This window comes from Ochotona curzoniae, unplaced genomic scaffold, assembly GCF_017591425.1.
Source record: "Ochotona curzoniae isolate NIBS_2020 unplaced genomic scaffold, NIBS_Ocur_1.0 scaffold_3171, whole genome shotgun sequence".
Classification (NCBI taxonomy): Eukaryota; Metazoa; Chordata; class Mammalia; order Lagomorpha; family Ochotonidae; genus Ochotona; species Ochotona curzoniae.
Genome location: NW_024467104.1, coordinates 4,412,076 through 4,434,748, shown reverse-complemented (window position 1 = coordinate 4,434,748; position 22,673 = coordinate 4,412,076). Strand labels below are relative to the sequence as shown.

Genomic DNA, 22,673 nt, shown 5'->3' with positions numbered 1-22,673 from the left:
ATGAAAAGTCACCACATTAATTCATTTCATACTCCGATATCCCTGGACACGTGACAACTTGAAAAAAATATTTATTTGAAGGGTAAAATGACAAAACATTTGCATCCGCTGACTCACTTCCTAAGTGGCTGCAACAGCCAGTGCTGGGCCAGGCTGAAGCCAGGAGCCCTGAACCCTGGGCTTCCCAGTGAGTGGCAGGAACTCAAACTCAGGTGTGTGAGTTAGCATCTGCCACTTCCCAGGCGTGTTAGCAGGGGCCAGATGGGAGGTGGAGTAGCTGGGATTGGAACTGGTGCTCCGGCATGGGATGCAGTCATTGCAAGTGTCAGCTTAGCCTGCTACAATACCCAAAACCGCAGCGTGCACCACATTGAAACTAACTACTCTTCAGTTCAGGGGAACTTTTTGCTTTGAAGTTCTCAGATTTCCTTGACATAAGGCAAAAAGAATGTGCTGGCATCAGGAGTTACATGGCCAAACCCCTGCAAGGGCCAACCAGGTAACAACATACAGGGAAGAAGACACGGGGACTATAGGGATGTGGTGAGTGGACGGAGGGCAGGCATTGTTCTGTAGCAGGTGGCTGGGATGCAAGAATGGAGACCCCCTAAAGTTGCCCAGGCCATAGCAGTGTGTCATCAACAATGAGCGAGACCCTCACTGGGGGTTCTGGCTGGGTCCAGCCAAAGCCAGAGCTCATCAAAGTCTTAATGGTGGAATCAGCTCCCATTGAGCTGCATGACCGGACTGATCCTTCTGGAATGTATCACCCAAACATACCACATTTCTCTCCCCCTGCTAAATGTTTTTTGGTGGGTTTTTGTTTGTTTGGTTGGTTGGTTGGTTTTTTTAAAATAGACCATGGTTGCTTTGAGGTCACTGTATGGTGGTCAGACATCAAAGAGCCTTTCTCAAGAAAGACCTGCAGAGGAAATGTTCGAGGTCTCACTTCCTTTCAGAGAGCCTCTCACCTCCCATTTAGGAATCCTCTTGCCCCGCCAGGTATGGGCAGGTAAATGGGTGGCCCTGATGCTGATCAGGGGCAGATCTGTGACACTGACCTGGCCCCTTGGGTGGAGATTGAGGCCTGACGGAAGGGTGTTGGTTGGGGGCCAGAGTGCTGACCGGACTCCTGATGCGCTGGCCCTACCCCCACTCTGCCTCTTACTGCTGATGACTGCTCCCTGTAGCTAGAAGGCTGAGTGGGGAACGGCTCCAAACCCAAAATGTGCCACCTAGCATGTCACTGCATTCCCACCAAGCCGCCCAGTGCCCAAAGGCTCAGTGACACCAGCACAGCCTCTTCCCTCTATTCAATACCTTCCTGCTCTCCTCCTCGTGGCTAGGATCATTCAGACCCAAGGTGCATCCCAGCCCCATTCTCTGACTCTCCAGTCAGTTAACTGATGGACTTGGGATGGATTTACCAGGTTCCTGTCTGTGCCAGGTCCTGGCATGACACCTGTGCCCTAGACAGCCAGCAGTCCATCTCTGGAGAAAGAATCTTTAGACCTGGGATTAGGGTGAGGCTTTGGGTTCAGTGGCCCACATGTCACCCCATTGCCCACTTGCTCCCTCGGGGACAGGTGGTATGCATGTGCCAAGCTGCCTGTGTGCTTGGCTGGCCGACCCTCCCCACAGGGCATCCCCAGAAGAGGCCGTAGTACTACTGTTCTCAGGAAGTTAGGAAAAGCATTGTTTACAAAGAATGTTCCCAACAGGCACCAGGGAAACTGCCCCATCCCAATGAGAGCTTCCTCGCCAGGGTCAGAGTCCAAGGAGAAAAGGCTCATTGTGCCCTGTAAGGAAGGGTCCACATTCTGGATACCCACTTGGAGGGGCTTGGCCCTGCTGTCACAGTCCTGTCCTGGGCCAGGGTCTGCTATGGGGAAGGTATGAGCTGGCCTGCCCCTACGTGCAGCAGGATAGAAGCAAAGGGCACTCTGGTCTCTGTCCAGCTTCCGGCTGGAGTAGAAGTTCAGCAGGGCCTTCCAGGGGAATGAAGCTACGCTGTGTCTGGACGGCTGGGTCCAGCTCCTGGTTTTCAGTTCCTGGTGGCCAGTTCTGAGGGATGAGAAGGAAGCCTGTGGGAGGAGGAGACTTCAGTTGCCGGTGGTGACAGGGACATGGGGGACTGGCCCAGCCCTGGGCTCCTTCTGGGTGCAACTGCTTGTCCTGCTGCTCGTGGCAGCGATGCAGGGAGCCGGTCTCGAGAAAAGCTCCAGGGCTCTTTGTGGACAGAGCTTCAGAGATGACGCTCGGATGGAGGATTCCCCTGTTACCATACCAGTGCCATCACCTCGGTGAATACCCAGGTACTCAGGGCTCCCAGTTCTTGTCTTGGCAGCGGCAGACCTGGTGTGCTGGGCCTCTGGCCTCCACCACACTCACCTGTTACAACCTCTGCACCGCATGCAGGTCGTAGTCGCTGTCGGAGGAGTTGTCGGGCTGGGCAGAGGAGCGATGCAGGGCCCCCTCCAGCGCTGGGAAAAGACAGGGGACAGTTTGTAGAGGGCTCAGGGGCTACACAGAGCCCCTGAAAGCCAAAAGCCGATGCCCACGTGGGTGGAGAGCTCACAGGCTCTCCGAGCTGATGCCAGCCCCTGTTTGTTTGGATCAGATCAGCCAAGCGCTCACTAACGATGCTGAACTCCAGGCCCCTGGGGCGCATTTGTTAGCACCAGCGAGGGAGCCTGCGGGCCAGGGCTCCTGCAGGCCATTTAATGGCTCTCTTCTCCTCCCAGAATTCCAAGGGGCCTCATTTAGCATCAACCCCTTTAAGGCGCTGCAGGAAACAGGCCCATTAGGTCCCAGCGTGGCCAGGGTTAACAGTGCCCACCCGCCCTTCCAAGTGCCTTCTGCTCTGTAGATGAATGGCTCACATCCTCACAGGAGCCATCCTGGCCTCCTGTCAAGTGGATCGTTTGATCCCTTGCCCCCTGCAGCCTCCCGGCTTGCTCTGGGCAGTCACGTGAGCCTCATTCAAGGACACCACGTGACCAGTCTGGGCAGGACAGGCCCAAGCTCTGCCTGCCACTTACCTGGATAAGCAGACAGACGGGAGTTCCTGGGGGGCTGGCTGTACTCATTGTCCACATGGGAGGAAGCCACAGGGTTTCCTGCCTGGGAGCGGACGGTGGCCGTGTGGTTGCGGTGGAAGGACACTGAGCAGGTGGGGAGACACTGCCGTCAGTGGGGCTGCTCCATCCTCCCGCTCTTTCCCAAGGGGTGTCTTGAGGATGTCACGGGGACGGGGGCAAGGGCACCCACAGTCTCTTCAGTGCACCCTCCCCCCTTGGCTCTGTTTCTGGGGAGGTTCATGGTTTCAGTTGGTAGGTTGGGGCCTTCATTCGGACCATCAGTCCTCAAACATTTGTCCACCAGGGAATTGAGCACAGTGACTGAGCACATACACTCCCCGGACTCTGGGGACTGAGGGCCTTTGGATTGCCAGATTCGTGAAGCCTTTGACCGTGGGCTTGGGAAGGAGAGGAATGAATGGGGAGTCTTTACTTCTATTTGCAGGGGTGATGCTAGCCCTGCTGGAAGGAGAAGGGGTGGAGACCGGGGGAGGGGAATGGGCTGGCTCTGCTAACTTATTCCACAGTAAGAGCAGCCTGGGCAACCCTTCTCAAGGCATGCCTGCCTCGGAGATGCCCACGAGGGTTCCAGAAAGGCCTGATGTAATACAAAGCGTGTAGAGCTTTTCTCAGCTCATGGATCCCCAGATTCCATCCTGCAGTTCTCTTTTGGGAACCACTGATGGTGGCCACTGTGTTGGAAAGGCTGCCTGAAGAAGTGACTGCCCCTGGGATCTCACAAAGGGGACCCACGGTCTCTGAGGCTCCAGAGGCAAAACCCACTCAGCTCTCCATCCTGTGCAGAAGCCTCAGCCTGCACAGTGCAGAGACATCTGCTGGCCGCAGTCAGCCCCCGGAGGAGCGAGGCTGGAACCAGAGGCAGCCTCCAAGGCTTGCTTCTGGGACACTCACTGTTCTGGTTCATTTCCGTGGGGCCAATCCACTGGCGCTGCTTCTTCTGGCGGACTGAGCAACAAATAGAAAAGCAGGTCAGGATGGGGGCAGGAGAGGGGACCCCCGGGCTAGGAGGGAGGACGGGGCTGGCAGGTGCTGCTGAAGGCAGGGCCCCTAGGGTCCAGCTCTGTGAAGTGCCAGGGGTGGGGAACCTTGGGAGGGGGACTGGTGCCACCCAGTATGCAGGGACTCCCCCCCACACACACACCACAGACCAGCAATGAACAAGGCCAGGACACGACCCGCTGTGGCCACAAGGGGTGTGAGTGCCCCTGTGGTCCATCGGGAAGCTGGTACTCAAAGACAGGGAGAGTGGCTCAGTCAGCATCGCTGGTAGGGGCTCAGCCTTGGCCCCAGGCCACTGTTACCTGTCTCCGTCTGCCCCTGTCTGATGGATGTGGTTCAATCAGAGATAAAGATTTCCCTGGCTTCCTGGTTCTGTTACTGTGGGCGGGGAGCGAGGGTTGTGCTGGGTGGTGAGGAAGGAGGTGCCCCAGGCACTGACACCTACGTTTCTTCACCAGCTTCCTGTAGGCGTGAGGGCCGCACACCACCAGCAACACTGCCAGAAGCACCAGGGCCAGTATGATGCTTGCCACTGTGCCTGCGGCTGGGCCTGCGGGGTTTGGATCCTGGCCTGGGGAAGGAGCAGAACGTAGGTCAGTCGGAGCATTGGGGGTATGAAAGCTGCCTGCTCAGGGACCCTCAGGGCTGCCACTGGCTTCCCACAGTCAATTCTCTCCTCAGAAGGTCTCCAGCCTGAGTGGAGGGCCGCTACTCCACTGACCACCTCTCCAGCCATCTCTGGACATCTCCACCCTCCTTCCCTCGATCCTTGCCCCCACTGTTGACCATCCACAGTCCACCCCTAGAGGTCACTTGCCTCTATTATCCACCATTTAGCTTTCTTACATTGGCTAGTTTCAAGTGATCACCTTTCGGTCTTAGACCAGCATACAAAGAACCTTGAAAACATTCCCACAGTGCCTGGCTGGGGCGGACATGGTCAGTGGGCACGGGTGCAGCTTTGCATTCAAGATGCCCATGTCCCTTATCAGAGTCCCTGAGTTGGTGCTCCAGCTCTGGCTCCTGACTTCAGCTTCCTGCTCAGTCACGCAGACCCTGGGCAGTGGCTGTGATGCCCAAGCAGGGCGACTTCTGCCATCTACATGGGACATCGGGGTTGAGCTCTTGGTTCCCAGCTCCAGCCCAGCCTCAGATGTGCAGGCATGTGGAGAGGGAACCAGCAGAGGAGTTCAAATAAAGAATGAAGGAAACTTATTAAAAGCTCATGTTATGGAAAAACTGCATAGATTTTGAAATTATTTACATCAGAATAAACTTCTCTTTTTATTGCCTAACCTCCACAGATTTTTGAAGCACTCTGGTGTATCAATAGCCATCCTTCCTTCCATCCATCCATCCACTTGTATGCACTCCCTGCCCTCGGCCTTCTGGCCCCCATCTGGGAAGAGCACAGACTGAGGCATCCTTGTGCCCTTCCCTAGCTGTGCTCTACCTGAGCCTTTGCCCGGCATCTCTGTACCACTCATGTTCACAGCCCCGGCCTCCTGCTCCCCATTCCCTGATGAGCCCCCTCTCTACCCTCCCCTGGCCCTGGGGGTCTCTGTCCTCCTGTCCTCTAGCACGTGCCCACTGGTCATGTCCCAGAGGAAGCGTCCCTCACCTCACCCGCCCTTGCTGTGGGCAACTCACATGTGACAAACACTCTCCTGCAGTTACTTTTTTTCTCCTGCAGCTCGTGGCACTGGGACAGCTTCTCCCGGTCACAGAAGAACCCTGTGGCAGTCTTCCTGCCGGTATCCAGCAAGTGGTAGGAGCTGACTCTGCCGCACTGCTGCTCCTGGCACAGCTCCTCCCATCGCGCCACACCCTTGGCTGGGGCATTGTGGCACAGGGCTGCCCACTGCGTGTGCTGGCGCACCTCCACGATACCCTCACATGTGCCGCTGCCACCCACCAGGCGGCTCTGCACCTTGGGCTGGAAACCTGGGAAGATGCAATGGGAGACGCAGTGAACGCTTGACCCCAGTCTGCAGGCCCTGGCCCCTGCTGCCTGGGCCACTTCCTTTCTTTCTGCCTTCCCTTCCTTCTAGCATCCTCTCTGGCATTTCTCCTAACCAAACTCTGTCCCTGATGCTTCTTGGCATATGCTGAGTTGTGGTGACACAGGTACATCGAGTAGAGAAGCTGGCAAGGTGGCAGTGCCTGCTGGCAGCCCTGTGTCAGGTGGCAGGAAGAGTGTGGGACACCAACCTCACCTGTGTCCCTTTGCTCTTAGAAGCATCCTCTGCTTGTCTTGCTGCTCCTTGGGAATCAGGACAGGTTCTCAGGAGAGGGAGAGATTGGGAGGGAGATGGGGTAGATGTTCAAAGGCCTGGATGGAGGCTCACAGGTGGAACAGAACCCAGGCCCTGTGCCCTGAGGGTTATGCTTTCAGCCAGTGGGGCCTGGGAGAGAAATGAAACTTGTTCATTTCTGCTCATCAGGGTGGGGCCCAGAAGCCCTCCGCTGAGGTTGGTTCTGCTCCGTGATCTCACCAGCTTTGTCCGGTTTCCATAGCAACCTCGACCTTCAAAGCCCTAGTATATCCTTTCTTTAGAAGAAACTTCAGAAGCTAGACCCCCTGGGCATAGTCTGGCAGGTTGTCACAGTCAAGAAGACTCCTAGCTGTCAGGCAGGTGGGGCCAAGGGACGCTGGAGGCTGCTTCTGCCTGGGGTAGCGGGGCTGTGCTTTGTGGATCCACACCAGCTGCTCGGCAGTGGCAGGGGTAGGGTGGCCCTGTCTGCAGGAAGCCAAGGGACTGGGAGTCTTGGGCAGAGGACTCACTGCGACCCTGCTGGAATGCAGGCTCTGATTCGGTGGGCCTGGGGACTCCAGAATCAGTGTTTCTAACCAGCTCCCAGGCAATGCACCTGCCCACGGGGGGACACACTAGGAGCAGCCAAGGCCTAGATAACACTCAGAGTGGTGATGGTTACACAATGCTCTGTGACCCCGGCTGGGCAGGGCATTTCACCTCCACTTCCATGTCACAACACTAGGAAACCACCTCCTGAGGGCCTTGTGAGCACTGAGGAATGTGCCACAGTGTTCCCTGGGAACCGCATGGCTCTCAGAGCACATCCAGGTGACCCTCCCAAAACCCCCCTAGGGGTCTGCTGCCACCTGTCTTCCTGCAGCTCCATCCTTTGACCTTGGGGCAGCCTGCGTCTCCTCCCCTCAGCCACAGCAACCCTCTGGGCTCAGGACCCTAGGAAGGGGGAGCGATTCCGTCTTCACTGCTTGCCTGCTGTACTGTCACTGGGCACCGGCAGCCGCCTCCCCTCCCTGAACTTACTACACACTCCTTGTGCAAGCCCCATCTCCGCTTCACTCTTTCGTTGTACCTCTGTGATTCTTTCGGGCATGGGCAGAGTTGATGGGCAGAGATACCCCAAGGCACCCCAGTCATATCCCGGAAAACCCTGCTCAGACCGCACGCCCTCCCAGGGAAGCTGAAGCCCAGGGAAGCTGCTCGGCCGGCCCTTACTTACCAGAGCAGACAACAGCAAGAGCCTGGTGGCTGTCCCAGGGCTGGATTCTCCGGAAGCACTGCTCCAGGGAGGTGCAGTTCGTGTTCTGGATGGCCCACCTGATTGGCAAAGGCCTGAGTCCCCCTGGTTCTCCCGCATCCTGTGCACCCTTTGCCTCTGCCTGAATCACTTCCTTCAGGGCACCGCACTGCAGGGTGCTACAGACGAGTGTTCCCAAGTTCTTGGCTTTGTCCTGTGTCTCAGCGCTGATGGTGCCCCCCAGACTGCCCCTGTAGAACTCCACCACTCCGGCACAGCGCAGGCCCTGGGACCCCGGTACCAGCCGCAGCCTGGGGGGAGCTAGGAGAAGAGACAGAGGTCAGACTCCATGGTGAGAGTGCTGGGAGGGGTGAGGGCACAGCTGTGGCACACTGCATACTTTCATTGAGTTACCTGTGTGCCTGAGCTTCAGACATAACTGTACCCCCTGGGGTAGGGGTGTCTTAGGTATTCACTCTGCCCCTAGCACCACCTCCCCGCAAACACCCAAGAAGGTCTTTAAAAACCTTCTTACCTGTGGGTTGTGGCGTGGTTGTCGGTGGGGGACTTGTGGGCCGAGGGGTCATTTTCTTGGGTTCTGCAGTGAGACAGTCCGGTGGGAAGGGAGGAGGAGGAAAGGCATTGGTGGTGGGGAGAAGGACCAGGAGCTTGTGGCAATAATGCCACCTGCTGTGTAAGCCCACTTGAGCCACGCATGATGATGTTTGGGCCTCCTATGAGGGGACAGTGCCACCCTCCTTTACAGACGGGAAAAGTGGGGCCTGGAGGGGATTTTGACCCTCAGCAATCAGCAGAGTCTGGGCCTGCTTTTTCATCTTGCCAGAGAGGTGCTGGTTGCCCCGTGCCCTTCCCCTTCCTGTCCTCCCCCCACCCATTGATTACCTGGTGTGTGTTGGGGGTTGGTGAGTGATCATAACTGAGAGGTGTCCTTCCCATCCACCTGCCCGCTCAGGCCCTGGGTATCCTCCTCCTGAGCCAATGCCCAAGCCGAGGGCTTACTCACCTATACAGACCAGACCCAGCGGGGAGCATGACCTGGGCCAGGTGTTGGTGCAGTTGTCAAAGGACCACAGGGGTCCGTGGCAGAGGATATGATTCTGTACTCTGTGGAAGGCAGGGAAGTAGCCAGCAGCCAGGGCATTCCCACAGTGCAGCTGTTGACAGATGCTCTGCAACTGCCAGTGATCCCTCCAGCCATCTGGGCCTTTGCCCCAGCTCTGGCTGCACACGGCGTACCATGAGCCCTCGAAGTGGACTTGCAGCTGGCCCTGGCATGGCGACGGGGAGCCGGTGAGGTTCACTGAGATTCCTGCGGGGTCACAGAGATGGAGAGGGTGGTCAGACCAAGGAGCACCGCCCTGCCCCCACTCCACATGCTTGCCGGGGCTTCCAGGGTTGCACGCTTAGCTGCCTGAGCTAGTATTCCCTTAACTGCCTGAGGCCATTTGGTGACCTCAAGTGGATCCAATTTCACAACCATGAGGGAGGGCACTTCGAGCCAAAGTACCCACTGCCTGGCAGAATCATTCCGTTCCTGAATATTCCAAACACATTCAAATTATTTTTACAGAGATAGAGTTTATGAATAATGCCCAATACCTGCCTCTCATTCCTTCTCATTGTAGAGTAACATTTTACTATGGGATTGTTTCCGGGGTTTGCCTATCATGGATAAAGCTGTGAACGAATTTGGCACAAGGTAACGGACGAAGGCTGGTTCTACAGCACAGTGAGTTAAGTGACCGTCTGTGGTGCTGGCATCCCATATGAGCACCAGTTTGCACCCCAGCTACTCTGCCTCCGCTCCAGCTCCCTGCTGGTGTGCCTGGGATAGCTGCAGAAAATGACCTGGGTGCCTGGGCTGGTGCAGCCATGTGGGAGACCCAGGTGAAACCCCTGGCTCCTGGCTTCAGCCTAGCCCAGCCTCGACTGTGTGGGCCATTTAAGGAGTGAACAGTAGATGGTAGATCTCTCTGTCTCTCTTTCTCTGTAACCCTGCCTTTCAAATAAAGAAATAACCTTTGTTTTTAAAAGGTAATGAAAAATAGGATAAAAGATAATGTGCATTTTCCATGCATTTTTGGAGTCCCTTCCTACTAGTCTTTTTTTTTTTTCCCTTGGGAAAATATTAAGAGTGAAATTGCTGGGTGAGAACTAGATATGTGGGTCATATAATTTCCTAAAGCTCGAGAGAACACACACACTCACAAGCACACACATGTGCACATATCCACACAATATCCACACACGCACAGATGTGCACTGGACATATGTACACATACATGGATGTATCTGTGCACCTGTAGCCATGCGTGTACATGCATGCACCTACATGTGTACACACACACACACACACACACACACACACACACACACACACACACACACTTGTTCCTTGGTATCTACAGTGGACTGGTCCCAGGGGCTGTACAAAGGCTCCAGCATCTGCAATGCTCAAGTTCCCCATCGAGAGAGCAGTGGAGTAGTTGTATGGAACCTGCGCAATTTTCCCATTTACTGAGTCATCTCCAAATTGCTTATAATACCTAATGCAAGGTAAAGGGTGTCAATAGTTTTTTGTTTGTTTGTTGTTCAAGGAAAAATGACAAGAAAAAAAAGGCTGCACATCCGGGCTGACATTGCGGCCAGCATCCCCTATGAGCATGTGTGTGGCTGTGTGTGGTGTGTTTGTGTGTGCATGTGTTCGGGTCCTGACTGTTCCACCTCTGACCGACCCAGCTCCCTACTAATGTGCCCGGTGAAGCTGCAGAAGACTCCCCAAGTATTTAGGGCTCTGCCACTCACATGGGAGATTCAGGTGGGTTCCCAGCTGTTGGCTTCATCTTGGCCTGACTTCAGCAGCTGTGGCCATTTGGGGAGTGAACCAGCACGGGATTCTTTTTCTCCCTCTCTCTCCCCTTCCTTCTCTCTCTACAACTCTGCCATTCAAATAAATTCATCTATTTTTTAAATGTATATACATATTTGTAAAGATACTATCATAAGCATAACTATAGTTGCTTTTTAATTGAAATTTTATTTAAAAGGCAGAGTTAGAGGGACATAAGAGATCTCCCATATGGGGTGCTGGTGCTGTGGGCAGAGGCTTAACTTACCATGCCACAGCATCTTCCTCCCTTCCTCCTTTCCTTCCTTCCTTTTCTTCCTCCCTTCCTTCCTTCATTTTTGAGAGAGAAATATATACAGATCAATAGGGAGCTTCAGAACTGATTCATTCCCCAGATGCAGACAGTAGCCAGAGCTGGGCCAGGCCAAAGCTGCTAGTAAGAGGATCTTTCATGTGGGTGGCAGGGCCCAGCCTCTTGATCTGTCACCCGAGATCCCCCCGCCCTGCCATCCAAGGTCTGCACCAGCAGGAAGGTAGAATCAGGCAGAGCCAGGACTCAAACCCAGGCACTCTGAATCAGGAAGTGGGTGAACCAACCAGCAGCTTACCTACTAGGCTAAAAGTCCACTGGCTAGCTGCCAGGCTAAAAGACTCACATGGGTAAAGATGGCTGAGTGTATCTCTATTTGTATTTGCACAAAGAGCTTCTGGAAGGATGTGCAAGGGAGAAATAAATATGGCCACTCCCTAGAGCTCTCAGGGATGGGGAAGAGATTGGGAAAACAGGGATGGAGGAGACCCCCTCTGCACATATCAGAGCAAGGCAGCTCCAGGGAATTCTGAAGTGGAGGCTCTCTTCTCTGCGAATCACCAGTTGGGCGGGCTGCTTTGTCCTTCCTGCAGTGCCACCACTTGGCGCCCTGTGTGGGATAAGGCCTGCCAGGGCCACAGGCTGCTTGGATGCTCATGTCACTGATTCCTGCCCAGCTAGCAGACTTCCCGCATGACTCCTCACCAGGCGACAGACTTGGCCTTCATGCTACGGGTGGGTAGACCAGGGCTCTGAGAGCGTCAGCCGTCTGCGGAGCTCAGAGCCTGGACATCAGCCGTGTGCCTGCTGAGGCCCATGGGCCTCCTGATGGATGCTGAGTGACTTCTTGAGAGCCTCCAGCCTCGTTTCTCTCAAAATTACTGCCGGTGTGGCTTTATCCCAGCTAACACATGAGAAAGAGATCACGAGGTTTCGAGTGTGGGAGTCGCTGCGTTTAAAGAGGCTGAGCGGGTTTCTTTGCAGCAGGACTTCTCAGGGTTTTAACTAGGCCAGTGAACATTGTCACCCTTCAGTGAGGGCGCACAGAACCCTGCTTGGGAAATGCTGGCCCAGGATTACAATTTAGCCTTGCCTGCTAGAGGTTCAACACACTGTAGAACCAAGACACAGCCTTACTCCCCAGCCGCGAATGACCTTGACCCTGGAGTGTTTGGTGAGACTAAGAGGAAACAGGACTCTGTTGTGTGTGCCTGGTGAGAGGCACCTGGTAAAGACCCTGAGAACCAGCCTGCAGGTGGTGTGTCACGGCCATCTCAGGCATCCACCTGCCACGGGCACCTCAGAGGGGCAGGTGCATTATGTCTGCATGTGGCTGTCTCTGGGAGGGCAGGTCACCTCACTGGCAGTGACAGCTTTGGTGGGCAGCTTCCCTCCAGTCCCTTGTTCCTGAACTCCCTCTGCATGGCCCTTCCTTACCTGGATTCTTCCAGCTGGACTGTCCGAAGCAGTAGGTGTCTGTAGAAAGGAGAGAGAGTGGATCAGGAGGCGAAGGCTGCCTTTGCTAGCGCACACCCACGCACAGCTCACCCCGCTCAGTGATCGCAGGGCCCAAGGGGAATGCCTAACGGATCAAGAAACTAAGTGAGTACTTGCAACCATTACGTCTTTCTCTTTTTTCTTTTTGTAAAGCGAGCGTGCATTGCAGTGGATTTTCCTCCAGGTCATGATTCTCGGAGTGCTATGTACATGCTAAGACCCACACAGTAGCAGTGATGCAGCCAGCTTTTTTTTTTTTTTAATGGAAGGCAGACTTTCCACACAAACAATGCTTGGGGACCTGTTTGCTACTTTCTAGGACTCCCGTGGCAGTTGATGGCTCCCAGTTTCTGGAGGAGGTCAAGCTCCAGGAAGGACTCTCAGGCTGTCCTGCAATGGAAGGACTCAGGCCGTCTGCTGCACCAGGTGGCAAGCGAGCCAAGAGAACAAATGCCGTGATCGTGGGTTTGTAGGGATTTGTCTCTGATGGTGGAACGGGGGGCCAGAGTGGCCAGTGCATGTGGCTCCCGCTGCTGCCCAGTCTGGGTGGGGACCAGCTGTGTGTGCTGGGCCAGCTTTGTCAACTGCAGAACTGCTCTTTGGATTTCCACCTGTCTGTCACTTGGGACCAAGGCTGGGTCAGGGAGAGCAGAGCACTTCACATCATAGGCAGCTTAGGGAAACTGCCATTGGATGTGAAAAAGTAGGTGTTTAAAAAAAATCCATTCTGGGCCCGGCGCGATGGCGCAAGTGGTTAAGGTCCTCGCCTTGCACGCCCGCGATCCCATATGGGCGCTGGTTCTATCCCGGCAGCCCCGCTTCCCTTCCAGCTCCCTGCCTGTGGCCCGGGAAAGCAGTCAAGGACGGCCCAAAGCTTTGGGACCCTGCACCCATGTGGGAGACCCGGAAGAGGCTCCTGGCTTCGGATCGGCATAGCATCGGCCGTTGTGCTCACTTGGGGAGTGAATCATCGGACGGAAGATCTTCCTCTCTGTCTCTCATCTCTGTATATCCGCCTTTCCAATAAAAAAAAAAAAAAGATCCATTCCCAAGTTAGGGACATGTGCCTGTGCCAAACAACATCCAGCCCTATGACAAAGCTTCCCGTCTTTCTGCCAGCCCTTCTTAGCCACCCTGGGAGTCAGAGACCTTGGAGGGAAAGTGATTCACACAGACAAGACGTGTTGAGCCAAGGGCAGTGGCCGAGGCTCCGGCCTGGGGCAGGGGAGGAGCCATCCAACCCAGAGAACAGGAAGGAGAGCCCCTGACTCCTGGCTCCCACCTCTTTCTGGTTCCACTTCCTGGGCAAGCCCACCTTTTGAAAGTCATTCCTTAGGCTAAGTCCTAAGGCTGAGGTAGCTCGGGCCCCAAGCATCTGCACTTCGCTGCTGTCCACACACACGAGGGGCTGATGACTTGCTGCTGCTCTAGGCCTGAGCACTGGCTCTGCCACTTCCTGCCTGTGGGGCCCTGGGGAGCAAGTCTCGGAGCCCCGTGGTGTCCCGGTTTCCTCATCCGTGGCATGGGGATGAGCATAGTGATGATGAAATGAAGCCATGTGGGTATAGGACTTAGCGCAGGGCCCTTGTACTCTCAGAGCTGGCGTTACTGGACCCCAGGGTGAATGTGGCTGGGGGGTTCCCCGTCTGGGAAGCCCTGAGGCCCAGCATCCCCGAAGCTCTGCCTCCCCGAAGCCCCAGGAGTCAGCATTTGTTATGAGCCACAGCTGGCGCTCAGGGACGGGCCTCACACATATCTGCATCTCTTCCATAGCCCCCAGGGCAGGTGTCAGTAGCCCATATCTGTCCTGTCCAGGGCGGCCCGCCTAGTGAGTGGCAGAGGCCCTGAGACTGACTTCAAAACCCATTCCCTCTGCTCCCCCGAGTTTCACTTAGTGTGCCAAGTCCTGAAACACAGGCAGGAACATGATAGAGATCCTGACCCCAAAGTGCCGCCTGACCCTGGTGGCCCTGGGGGCCAGCCACACCTACAGATCGCACAGAGAGCCACTCGGCCCTGCTGCTGCTGCTGCTGCAGCTTGGAGAACATTCTCAGCAAAGGGCAGGTTGGAAAACCAAGTGGCATTCCAGCAGGAAAACGTGCCGATGTCACAGTGCCAGCACTTTGCCCCTCTTCCTGGCCAAGCCACACATGAACTCTCCCAGCCTTCAGCAGCGTGTGATGGAGGCAGCTCAGCAGTTACTGCAGCCAGGAACCCCCGGGGACCTGAAGCTGTGGGCCTTGTTGAGTACGTTGAGGCAGTGCCACCTGGTGCTGGAGCTCACCATACTCAGTGTTTATGTCACTGCCGTCTCATCCCCACCACCTCTTATGCATTCTGGATCTGGTAGTAATGGAAAGCAAGGGCGACTTGAACCCAAGCTCTGCACTACTACAACAGCTGCCCTGGCCACCTACAAGGCTGCTGAGCCATTCTCACAGATGCTGGGATAGGTCCAAGCCAGGATATGCTGGCCAACGATGCTTCAAGTCCCGGGCAGCACTGAGGGATATAGCCTAAGATCTCATCATGCTACTCAGAACGGCACACAGCTAAAAACTATTCTGAAATTTCCTATTTGCCACCTCCCAGGGTAACTAGCCGCAGATGAACAACCTTGGGAAGCAAAACTGCCGCTAAGGAGGAACGGATGCTGTACTTCATTTTTTGGTCGCCATGTCACAGATGAGCAAACCGGGAGAGGCTCAGCAAGTTGCCCAAGCTGCTGTTGAAGGCTGGGACTGGGACTCTGAGCCTGCTGCGCTGCGAGGATCTGCCCCGTCTTAGTGGTCCCTGCATGTCCCAAGCACAAAACTCCCAGATCCCAGGGACAAACCCTGGTTCTGCCCTGTCTTCTTGGAACTGTGAGAAGGCAGCAAGTCAGTGACCTGGCAGATTCCACTGCAGCCCTGGGGCGGCGGGGCGGCGGAGCGGCGGGCAATCTATGACCCCAGTGGGTAGGCATGGGACCAAGGTCTTGGCTGACTTTCTCCACCAGTCGCAGGGCACACTCAGATTTGGATTGTCCACAACCTCTTTTCGTCCCTTTAGCTCCTTTCCATGCAGCTGGGACCAACACCCTCCTTCCCCTCCGGAATTCTGCTACCCACGCTCAGGGCTCCTTTCCCCTCTGGGGCTGCGTCTGACTCCTCCCCATCTTTTCTAGAATCCTCAAGGCCCAGGTCTCGATACCATGGAACCTTCACGTGGAAGCCTGGAGCCCTTGTGGCCTTTGACCATGCACTTACCCACCATTGTAAACTGTGTCCCGAGCAGCTGCAGACAGGGAAGGAGGCGCCTTCCACCGCCTCCAACTCAGTGTAGGGCTTGGACTGGGCAAGCATGGGCAAGACTCAAGGCAAAAACAGGGGTCAGCATAGGGAGGCTTCAGCTCCCTCCCCGAGCTGCCCCCTGGACCATTTGTCCCAGCCTTGGCAAATAAGCGGTCATTTTTTTTTTTTTATCGTGTCTATTCTGAGACGCACTTAATGAGGGTTGGAGGGGCAGCGCTGGGTGCCCTGGCCACTACCTGCCCACGACACTCAGGTCAGGCCTCGCCTGGGTGTCTGCACAGTGGACACTGGAGTCGCATCAGCCACAGATGAGATTTATTTGCTCTGAGCGTATTGAGTATTTTCTTAGAGCCAATATTTACGAAGTGTTCTCCTTGTTCTGCTTTTCAAATGAAGTTCAACATGCAGACGGCTCTGGAAAAGCCGAGGCCCTGCCACAACGACCTTATGGCTCTGAGCCCCAGGCAAAGGGCTGTAGCTGCGCCATGGCCCTGGTGGCCCTGAGCTGTCACCTGCATTTCAAAAGCCCTTGTGTTAAACCCATGTTGGTGTCTGCAGAGATGCCTGATTCCACATGGAGATGGGTACACAGAGACTGTAAAGCAGCCTCCCTTTGCTCATGTCAAAGTTATGCCAAATGCGGTTTCCAGAAATATTCAGGTGCATTTTGGGCTCAGGAATAGCAGGTGAACATCAATGCATCTGTAGGACAGACCCAGTTGTGCAGACAGCAAAGTGACTGCGGGGCACCAGGTGAGAACAGAGCACAGCGAACAGAACAGCCCACCGGGTGGGCTGGCTGCAGAGCCATGCGCCCAGCTCTGTTCTCTACTCACCCTCGGGCCCTGCCCAGCCTCTCCCTTAGCACTTGCAGCCCCCGTGCCCTACCTACAGCAGATGAAGACAAGCAGGTCCTGACTCAGGGGGCAGTGAGCACCCAGGACCCCCCGCGAGGGGCTGGGGCATGATGGGTAGTCTCCTTGGTGCTCCCACCTGCTGCGGAGCTCAGGGCAAGGTTTTGTATGCAGACCCCATTTCCCTCGGAGGCCTGGGGGTTTGGAGCTGCCGGTACCCTATCTTGCTGGTGAGCTGATGAGGTGCCATGTCCCCTCAAGCTGTGCCCCATTCTTTGTAAGCAGGATGCCCTCACTCAGGCCAACAGCTTGGTGCTGCCCGGCTTGGCAGGAAAGTCCTGAACTCCTCCGTGTTGCTGACTCAGGAGCTCGAACATCCCTGTTCTGAGGGTCTTCAGCAGAGGAGCTGACTTGAAACTAGACAGCCTGGGGCTTCGGGGAAGCACGGGCACAAGACCTCATGTCTCAGGCTGGGCACTCTGTGGTGCGCTCCGTGGAGTGCTGCTTGGGCTGCAGCCTGGAGGGCCTGGGGCAGCATGCCCAGCGGGCAGCAGCACCCGTACAATTGTCTTCATCCCTTCAGGAGGTTGGCCGCTCCCTCCCCTGCAGCCTCCCCACTCGGCATGGGGTCCACACAGTGTTCCAGCTCTACTGTGATGGTGACAAGAACTCCTCGTTCGGAGATTAACGGATCCCAAAGTTCGTCCACACCCAGGGGTTCCACCTCCCACCAACAGCCCTGTGCAGCAGGGACCATGCTCTCCTTCATTTGCCAATGGTAAAGTTAGTCCAGCCAGCTGGGGGACAGGCAGGACACAAACTCCATCTCTATCACCTGGCAGCACCCCCACCCCACCACCCACGTGGGAATCCACCAACAGGGTCCCTCCTCATCCTTCTTGTCCCATGGTGGAAGTGGGAAAACTGAGGCCAAACAGAAGGAGGGGCTGTCTCTGGATGCTTCCGTGGGGGTCTATGGTGCTTGGGACTCAGTCATGTCCGCCAACAACCACCATCCGTGTTCTGTCCTTAGTCTGCTTGTCCCAGTTATGCCCCAAGAAGAGGACTGGGACCATCAACTCCTGAGGACAGAGCAAAGGAGAAAGTGACTGCAGTGGAAACAGTGACAGTTTCAGAGGAAGGAACTCAGGCCTACTCCCTTATGTGATGTTCCAAATCCAAGTCGCAGGCTGTGTGGCACATGCGACTTCACACTAATGGGCCTGGTGCAGTAACCTAGCAGCTAAAGTCCTCACCTTGCACATGCTGGGATCCCATATGGGTGCTGGTTCATGTCCCAGCGGCCCCACTTCCCATCCAGCTCCCTGCCTTTGGCCTGGGAAAGCAGTGGAGGATGGCCAATGCCTTGGGACCCTGTGCCCACATGAGAGACCTGGAAGAAGTTCCTGGTCCTGGCTTTGAATTGGCTCAGCTCCAGCCGTTATGGCCGTTTGGGGAATGAATCAGTGAACAGAAGATCTTCCTCTCTGCCTCTCCTGCACTCTGTATATCGGACTTTCCAATAAAATAAAATAAATCATTTTTTAAAAATTCACACTGACACAGAAGTGGGAATGTGTTCCTTGTGGGTCATGACCCCAGACCTCAGCTACACGTGTCAGAAGGATGCCACAGATGTACGCACCACTGGTGCACACTGAAGGGACACAGTATCATGATCTACGATCTGAAGTTTCCCAGTTCCCAGGTGCACCTGTCCTCAGGCTCCCAGTAGCCGCCCGATGGCATGGACGGAGCACAGCGCCTGATGGCCTGGAGGGAGCACAGCTTTGGCTCCCCGCTCCTCCAGGCTGTGTTTCCAACTCATGGGCTAGTGTGGTGGTGCAGGGCCTCCAGCTGCTGCCTGCCTCACTGGCAGCTTGCACTAGTGCATGGGTTCAAGTCCCAGCTGCTCCTCTTCCAGTCCAGCTTCAAAGGGGAGATCAGAATGGAGTTTCTGGTTCCCAGACTGGCTCAGCCCTACCTACTGTGGCCATTTAAGGGAAAAAAAAATCAGTGGATGAAAAATCTCTCTCTTCGGTTTTCAATTGAGTAAATCAAATAAATAAATAAATCTTTTTTTTTTTTTTTTAAGAAAAGAAGAAAGCTCAAGAAAGCTTCCAGGGCTAACACAATTTCCAGCTCCCACCCACTGAGGCTCCCGGCCTCTCCGGGAGCCCCTTCACAGGTCCCACGTGCCGGCTCATTCACTTCCTCCAGGAATCCACCCAAATGCAATCTCCCTAGGAGACTGACTCACTGAGCCCTCTACAGAGATCCTGGGCTCTGGCATTCCTGACCCCAAGCCTCCTCTGCTCGCGTCCACTCCACCCATGGGACCCATGCACTCTTTTCCAGCACTCATGTCCTTATAAGCTTGTCTCTCGCCACCTCTCCATTGCGCCATGACTACACAGCAGTCCCCCCGGGCAAAGATCTAGCCTGCTGTGTTCACTGCTGTATCCCCAGCCATCATGGCAGTGCCTGGGCAGCACAAGTGTTCTGTTTCCGGCTCTCTGCCAGCACAATCCAGCTTCATGATTGCAGGGAACCCTGAAGGTGGACACAGCCATAATGCCTGCTTTTCTAGATAGAAGACAGATACTCAAGAGGCGATCTTGCCACATGCAGGCTAATCTACCTTGCTGCCAAGCCCCATGCCCAAGGCTGCACACGTGAACACACATACACACACATGTATGTGCAATCCTTTCTGACTGGGGGACTCTGTGCCCGCCAGGGCCTGGTCCTTCAGACTCAGCACCAACAAGAGCCTCAGCTCTGGGACAGGAGTCATGGCCTCCCACTTTTGCTTTGCCTGGTTGGTTCCCTCCATCTTTTGGGTGTCAGGTCTTAGGTGAGATGAGGGGTGACCTCCTCAGGAGTCCCCCTGGTTGCCTAGCCACAGGGTGGTGCCTGCAATCATTGTGTCTCATTGTGTCCTGGCCTCCCGTTGAGGCTCAGGGAGATGTGAGACCACTCATCGGGGTCTCACAATCCCTGAACACAGGAGTTGCATTTTTCCTTGTGCTTAATGGGAGGTCTTCTCCATGAGCCACCCCGAGCCATGAGGGCAGGGTTCGTCCCTCACATGCGATGGTGCTTGCCATGTTTTGTGCAAAGCTGGGCACAGGTGGACTCTCGGCTAATATTTGCAGATGAATGAATGAGGACATGAGTGAATGGATGGCCTTCATGAGAGACTAAGGGAGAGAGAGCTATGATGAGGCTATCCGCTGGTGAGGCACCCAGCCTGGCCCTGCCTCACTTGAACGTGGCAGTATTCCTGAGGAAGGTATCGGGAACTTACAGAGTTAGGCACCAGGCCTTGAACTACAGCTCTCTGTTGGTCGTTGCATTTAATTCCTATAAACCACTGTGTGCTGCCACTATTCCCAATGTACAGCTGAGAAAACTGAGGCATGTGGAACTAGTTCAAGGTTACTCAACTGGTCAGAATTCAAACTGCAGAGCCCAGGACTCCTCTACACCCTGTGGCTGGCTTCTGGAGTCCCAAGGGACTGGGTCTGATGGGCCCAGGCAGGACTGTGTGCCAGGCAGGGACCCCTCCCACCCCCAGCCCCCCCGGCATAGGAGCCTTGGGAAGGTTGGAACCCAAACAGGAGCAGCAGTGGAGAGCCCAGGCCAGTGACTTTCACCCTAGGGACACTGCAGTCACTGGCATGCCCCAGGAGCTGACAGTCTCAAGTTCGGCGTCTCCAGGGTCCTGGTACCAACACTTGTCTCTGAGGACCAGCTCCAGGCTGCCTGTGCTCTGCCCGACCCTTGGCGATGGCTCCCTCTGCCTCTGGCCGAGGCTCCATCCTATGGTCATTTTCCAAGCCATGGAAGAGGGCAGGTCTTTCTACTGAGCTGAGAGTACAGAATGGGCTGAAGACAGAAGGCTGCAGTGCTGGGTTGGCTCTGCTGTGCCACCCTGGCCCAACCACTTGGCTTCTCTGAGCCTCGCCTGCCTTACTGTCAGATGGGGCAGGGCTTGCCTATTTCACCTGCTGCTGAGCTCACGGAAGAAAATGGCTTCAAAAGCATTTGTGAGCTATAAGCCACTGCATGTGCCGGGGTGAGGGATGTGGCATCCCATCCCCCTGGCTCCTGGCCTCCCCCACTCTGACTTGTGTGGGGCCGGGGACCTGCCCTGGAACTTCACTGGAGATGGGCTTCAGACAGAAGGACTCCAGAACAGGACCCTCCCTGGGGGCCTGGCTGGGCCCAGCCTCTATGTCCCCAGTAGGATGGCAGGGGAAGTTTTAGTGTATGGTTCTAAGGACTCCTGGTACCAGGAGACCACAATAGCACTCTGACAGGATCGGCGAAGCTCGCTCTGCGTCTGTCTCTAGACCTCAGGCCAGCAAACTGAGGTCCTAGGCTGCTTTTGCTGTTTTGTATTCAAGTGGCCACGTTGAACACGTGTGCACACTGACCTTGTCCAAGCGGGCAGAAAGAACCTCTATAGTGGGGGGGGGGGCAGGGGCGCTATGCCATGCTCCCAAGAGTACACACACACTATGCTCTTATCCAGATGTGCACGCACAGACTCCCCCATTCACACATACTCGCCAACACTCCCCCCACCCACTTCTGCAGCAGGCGCCTGGCTGCTTGCTCCAGCAGGCAAGGCCGCCTTGCCTCCTGCCTTACTGGGAAATGGCTTGCTTTCCTGTCTCCTGCCCAGGAGTCTGGCCCCCTTTCCCCCATATCTTCACAAACCCTGGGGAAGCACTCGGAGTCCCACCAGTCCCCTCTGTCTGCATTTTATTAACAAGGGAGCTGAGATCACACGTGGCCCAGCTTAGAAGTTGGGGCCAGTGTGGGTGACTTCCCCAGAAGTACAGCTCCAGGCCCACAGTGAGGGCAGACCCTGCATGTGCACCCCCTCGTCCTTGGTCCCTCTGGGTGGACCAAATACTAGGACCAGCTCAGCTCAGCTGCGTTCTATCTCAGTGCTACCCCACACCTGGGGTAAACCAAGCTCCCATGCCGAGGGGAGCCTGCATAGGATGGGCCAGCTGAGTCTGATTTTAGCACAGAAAGGAATGGATGCTATGAGAATCCCAAGAGCACAGAGAGAAGCAGGATTGGAGAAGCATATGGGGTGCCCAGTGACCCCCAAATCTGCACAGCACTCCAGAGAGATGACATGGAGGCCCAGAGGTCTCTTTCTCTGGAGCCCAAGTGGAGAGGTCCTTGGCGAAGCCATGGCCAGAACTTACCCAGCATTCCTAGCAGGTACACAGCGGCAGCGGCCAGCATCGGTGACTGGGAGCCCATGGGCGCGGCCTCCTCCTGCCTCAGGCCTGACAAGCTCAGCACCCGTGGGTGAGGGTGTCTGGTCCTGCGTCTCACTCTCAGGGAAGAGGGGGCGGGGCGGGCAGGCGCGGATGGTGGAGGGGTCGGTGCGGGGCGGGGGGGGCGGGTAGTGGAGAGAAGGCTGCTGGGGCTTGCGTCACTGTGTTTGAAGTTGAACTGTCAACTTCCTTCTGGCAAAACCACCTGCCCCAGTTCGTATGGTGGCCCTGGCTTCTGCCAGCTTCCTGCCCGCCCAAAGTGCCTGGGGCTAGGACAATGCCCTCCTGGCCACCTGCACACCGGGACAGGCATCCTGGTGGGTGGGCAGCCCTGAGCTGGGAGTTGTGGAAGACGGGGTCTACCTGGAGCCTAGGGCAGGCTCCAGGGCATAGAGGGTAAACAGCCATGGGCTTTGAGTAGACTGGAGGGACGTGGGAGGTGAGGAGGGGGACCTCCTGGCATCTCTGGCTGCAGACAGTGAGAGAAGACCTAAGTGAACATTTTCACTTCTCCTTTAGAAGAGCTGAGGTTGGCGAGATGACCTCCAGCGGGGTCCCAGAACACTGGGCTCACCCCAGAGTGTGGGTCGGGGGGTGTGTCGGCGGGGAGTTGCAGCTTGTGGAGGGTGGCACATTGACGCTGTTCTAGGAAGGGTTGCTGCCAGTTTGAGGTCTCTGGGATTCTCTATGAATGGGGAGGACCAGGACCGGGAGAGGGAATGGGTATGGCCTGGCCCCCAGCTGCTCCCTGTTGTCCCCCCTCACTTTGGCCTGATGCTCCAGGGCTGGGATCCAGTCTGTGATGGCACCCACTCAATTCACGTGGTGGAAAGAAGATAGAGTAGTGACTCTTAGGGGCTGCGGTCACCCCTCACACAACCTTTGAGGGGGTCCCTCCTCGCCTCCTGGAGCAGGCCCTGGTTCAGCCTTGGG

At 55.9% G+C, this 22,673-nt stretch overlaps 1 protein-coding gene across 1 annotated transcript; it reads right to left on the bottom strand.

Annotated features, from left to right (window-relative positions):
* Positions 1-1,672: 1,672 nt before the first annotated feature.
* CD5 (CD5 molecule) lies at positions 1,673-21,792 on the bottom strand. The gene is made up of 11 exons (XM_041004247.1): positions 21,666-21,792; positions 12,227-12,265; positions 8,635-8,940; positions 8,146-8,208; positions 7,593-7,931; positions 5,751-6,044; positions 4,546-4,671; positions 3,993-4,046; positions 3,042-3,164; positions 2,392-2,483; positions 1,673-2,084 (listed from the first exon to the last, which is right to left on the bottom strand). Exons 1-10 carry the CDS (start codon positions 21,721-21,723, stop codon positions 2,395-2,397), a joined length of 1,491 nt encoding a protein of 496 aa, XP_040860181.1. The 5' UTR covers positions 21,724-21,792; the 3' UTR covers positions 1,673-2,084; positions 2,392-2,394.
* Positions 21,793-22,673: the final 881 nt, after the last annotated feature.

Bases quoted from the DNA above. Each gene is read 5' to 3' on its own strand.
- CD5 (XM_041004247.1), bottom strand. From the start codon at position 21,723: ATGGGCTCCCAGTCACCGATGCTGGCCGCTGCCGCTGTGTACCTGCTA. The intron at 8,941-12,226 runs GTAAGGAAGGGC...GTGACCCCGCAG, and splicing joins GTCCAGCTGGAAGAATCCAG to GAATCTCAGTGAACCTCACC. The intron at 6,045-7,592 runs GTAAGTAAGGGC...GCATCTTCCCAG, and splicing joins TCTTGCTGTTGTCTGCTCTG to GTTTCCAGCCCAAGGTGCAG.